This window comes from Teleopsis dalmanni, chromosome 1 (assembly GCF_002237135.1).
Source record: "Teleopsis dalmanni isolate 2A chromosome 1, ASM223713v2, whole genome shotgun sequence".
In the NCBI taxonomy this organism is placed as follows: Eukaryota; Metazoa; Arthropoda; class Insecta; order Diptera; family Diopsidae; genus Teleopsis; species Teleopsis dalmanni.
The window spans coordinates 177,213,858-177,217,373 of NC_051846.1; the positions used below are offsets into that span (position 1 = coordinate 177,213,858).

The following is a 3,516-nucleotide window of genomic DNA, read 5'->3' on the forward strand; positions in this document are numbered from 1 at the left end:
AAATTTCTTACATACCATTCCGAACACATTGAAAGTGAGCTGTCAAAATTACTATTACACGAACGCATTGCAAATGTCAAAACAAGCGGAGACTTTCGTTCAAACGCGCTCCACGTAATAAGTTTCTGTAGACATTGTTCGTGACTGCTGTTCATTCGGCAGTCTGTCTTATAACATTTTAATAGAGTTGGTATTGCATTGTGAAGGCTTGACTGGCGGTCTGGTTTATAGTTTAAAGTTTTTCTTTAGTTTACTGAAATACACAATTAAAATGAGGAACTATATGCTATTATTATTGTTAGTACTTCCTGCTATTATAACTGTATTTAATACATGTAAGTTTAATTCAAGAAATGAATGAAATTTTAAATTATAATTTGGAGACAAAGTGAAATAAATGAAAGTAACATTGAAGTTGTGGAGGAATAAGCCGCGACGTGGCAGCGGTGCAGTGTTTATGACTTCAAAAGAGAAAGTTTATAAATAATTAAAATGTTTTCAAAAATTCAAAAAAAAAATCTTTAATAATTCTATGCGAAAGTCAATTTAAAATAATATTTTTTTTAATTTGCAGCAAACAAATTTTCTGCATTTGCTGTCGAGGATGATTTGATTGATGTTGAAAATGAAGGTGAAGTTGAAGATGGTGCAGTTACCGGAGATGAAGTTGAAGAAGATGTAGAAGCCTCGTCTGCTTCCACGTCACCATATGCTGACACGTTCTTGCTGTTTACGAAACCCTTATATGTCGCTGGACAGCAATTGGATTTGCCAGGTGGTAAACCAGTTGAATTTCTGATTGGCTTCACTAACAAAGGACCAAATGATTTCATTATCGAAACTGTCGAAGCATCTTTCCGTTATCCAATGGACTTCAATTATCATATACAAAATTTCTCAGCAGTAACGTACAATCGCGAAGTGCCACCTGGTTCGGAGGCAACAGTTTCATACTCGTTCCTACCCTCAGACAACTTTGCTAGTCGACCATTTGGCTTAAACATTGCCTTGAATTATCGCGATTCTGATGGTGTGCAATTCAGTGAAGCTGTCTTCAATGAAACCGTTTTGATTTCGGAAGTAGATGAAGGTTTAGATGGTGAAACCTTCTTCCTGTACGTTTTACTAGCTGGTATTGTTGTCCTACTATTGGTTATTGGCCAACAATATTTGGTGGGATCTTCCGGCAAGAGAAAGCGCAGCTCTGCTGTCAAGAAAACCATTGAAACTGGTACTGCCAACGATAGTACCATCGACTATGATTGGTTACCACAAGAAACTCTACGTGCTTTGCGTAAGTTTGACTTATTATCTTACATTGTAAAATATATTAATTTAATTAATTTTTTTTTTTGCAACAGAAAAATCACCGCCAAAATCACCGAAATCAAAATCAGTGAAAACATCACCAAAACCAATCAAACAGCAGAGCAGTCCAAAGCAAACACAAAGTCCTAAGCAAAGGAAAGTGAAACGTTCTGCGGGCGACGATTAAATTAAGACTGCAAACATTCACTAGAATTCCTAAATCATTTTTGATTTTCACCTCAACGCGATTTTTTTTTAATTTTATTTTGTGTTAGTAATTCTGAGATTTTTTGAGACCGCTGCTACAATTTGTAAATTTAAGTTCGTTACTTTTCGTTTCCGTTATATACACAAACTACTTCATCAACTCCAATGTGTGTGCCTATGATGCTGCAATATACTCAAGTGCAGTGGAGGAGCATGGCTATGGAAGTAGGCTGACATCACGCTGCAATGCTTTGTATTGTTTTCGTTTGTAGAAAACGCCTTTGTGTGCTTAGGCATCGTGAATATTGTTCGCCGACTTTTTTGTGCTCTTCTGCAATTCTAATTCAAATTCAAATTTGAATTTAAATTTACAAAAGCTTTGTTGCCTCTATAAAATCCACAAAATATTTAAAGCTTAGCTTAAAATAAGATTCAGACAAACGCTAAGAAAAGGTTTCTGTACGGTCGTTTTGTGAATGAATTTCTTTTTTTTTTATTTTTGTGTGTAGATTTTAAGTAAGTCTTTTTTGTAATTAAAAACGTAAGAAATATGAACAACAGAACGAAAATAATTTATAAATAATAAATTTGTAAAATGAAACCATTTAAATCATTGTTTAAATTAAAAATATTTATAATGTCAATAGAATGGCTACAATTAAGTAGTGTAAATATTTAAAATTATTATTTTTATATGAAAGAACCATTAGTAAGTTAAGCTAAATATAAGAAAGTACGGAGAGTGGGATTTTGCAGAGGAAGTTTAATGTATAGAATATTTTGTAAAAAGAAAACCACTTGATTTGTGACTGTACGCATTGTGGAAAATAGCGATTGAGTGACAAACAAATAGACGTTTAAGGACAAGTCCAAGAAAGAAGAGTAGCTGCTTGTCAAGTGTTTTAAAGATTTTAATAGTACTTTTGCAGATTCCAGAATTTTGTGTTTCTAGGAAGTTTCTGTTTTAAATAAAATAAATGCGAAATATTGAGTAACTTGTGGCTGTGTTCTGTCCTTTAATAGACAATATCAGAAATATTGTTAGTTGCTTTTTCGCGGCAATCCAAATGCATGGCATAAACGGAAGGATTGTGAGGCTTGGATTCTTCCAATGTTTTCCACTTAATGCATTAATGGTGGAGATTATCTGTATCGAGAAATGAAAATATATCTCAAAAGAAGTGTCATTTTCAGTATTAATGCTAAATAGCAGTTAAAGAGTATACTCCAAAAAAACTTATATCGTAATAACAATGTCTCCAAAATTAATTACTATCAACTATTCCTTATACTACCTATTAATAGCTAGAATATCAACCTCCTTTAGGTTAGAAAAAATTAATGACTTCCAAATTAAGTTTTTTCCAAATTTATCAATCATTTCTGGGCACGAACTTATTTTTTCCAATATTTTCTTTTTTTTGTTAATTGTTTTTATATCAATATCTTATAGTTTTGAGAACATTTCTTCTTAAGGAATTTTACATCTATCATCTGCCGTTTTCCCTTAATTGATTTCTAAAGTAAACATCCCTTTTTATCAAATAAGAAACATGCAAAATCCAATTAGAGTAAAATTTTCCCTTCACATTACACCAGATATAATGAATTTTTTTAAATGTTTTGAAATTTGACTTTGAATAAATTTTCAAAAATCCCTGTTTTTGGCAAGTGTAGCAAATCGGTCATGTTATGTTATGTTGTTGTGCTAACCTATATGGATCTATACGATAGTTTAACATAAAAGAAATCACAAATACATAAATATGGGTTAGCGTGTGGATAGAAATAAACAGGGTACAAGCTCCCAATGGAGCAGAGCGTGTGGATAGTTAAAGGAAATGTGAAATGATAGGAGATTCGTGCCAAAAATGCCTGGTTCTACGTACCACAACCACGCGACAAGTTTCGACGTTAAAGTGCCGTTCACTATTTCCAAAGGGAATTATAATAATGATAAATGATAAAAAAATTTTAATAATAACAGTAACAATAATAATA

General features: G+C 32.5%; 1 protein-coding gene across 1 annotated transcript; it reads left to right on the forward strand.

Moving 5' to 3' along the window:
* Positions 1-126: 126 nt before the first annotated feature.
* LOC119670396 (translocon-associated protein subunit alpha-like) lies at positions 127-2,125 on the forward strand. Its single transcript, XM_038080642.1, has 3 exons — positions 127-335; positions 575-1,294; positions 1,362-2,125. Exons 1-3 carry the CDS (start codon positions 272-274, stop codon positions 1,493-1,495), a joined length of 918 nt encoding a protein of 305 aa, XP_037936570.1. The 5' UTR covers positions 127-271; the 3' UTR covers positions 1,496-2,125.
* The last annotated feature ends 1,391 nt before the right edge of the window (positions 2,126-3,516 follow it).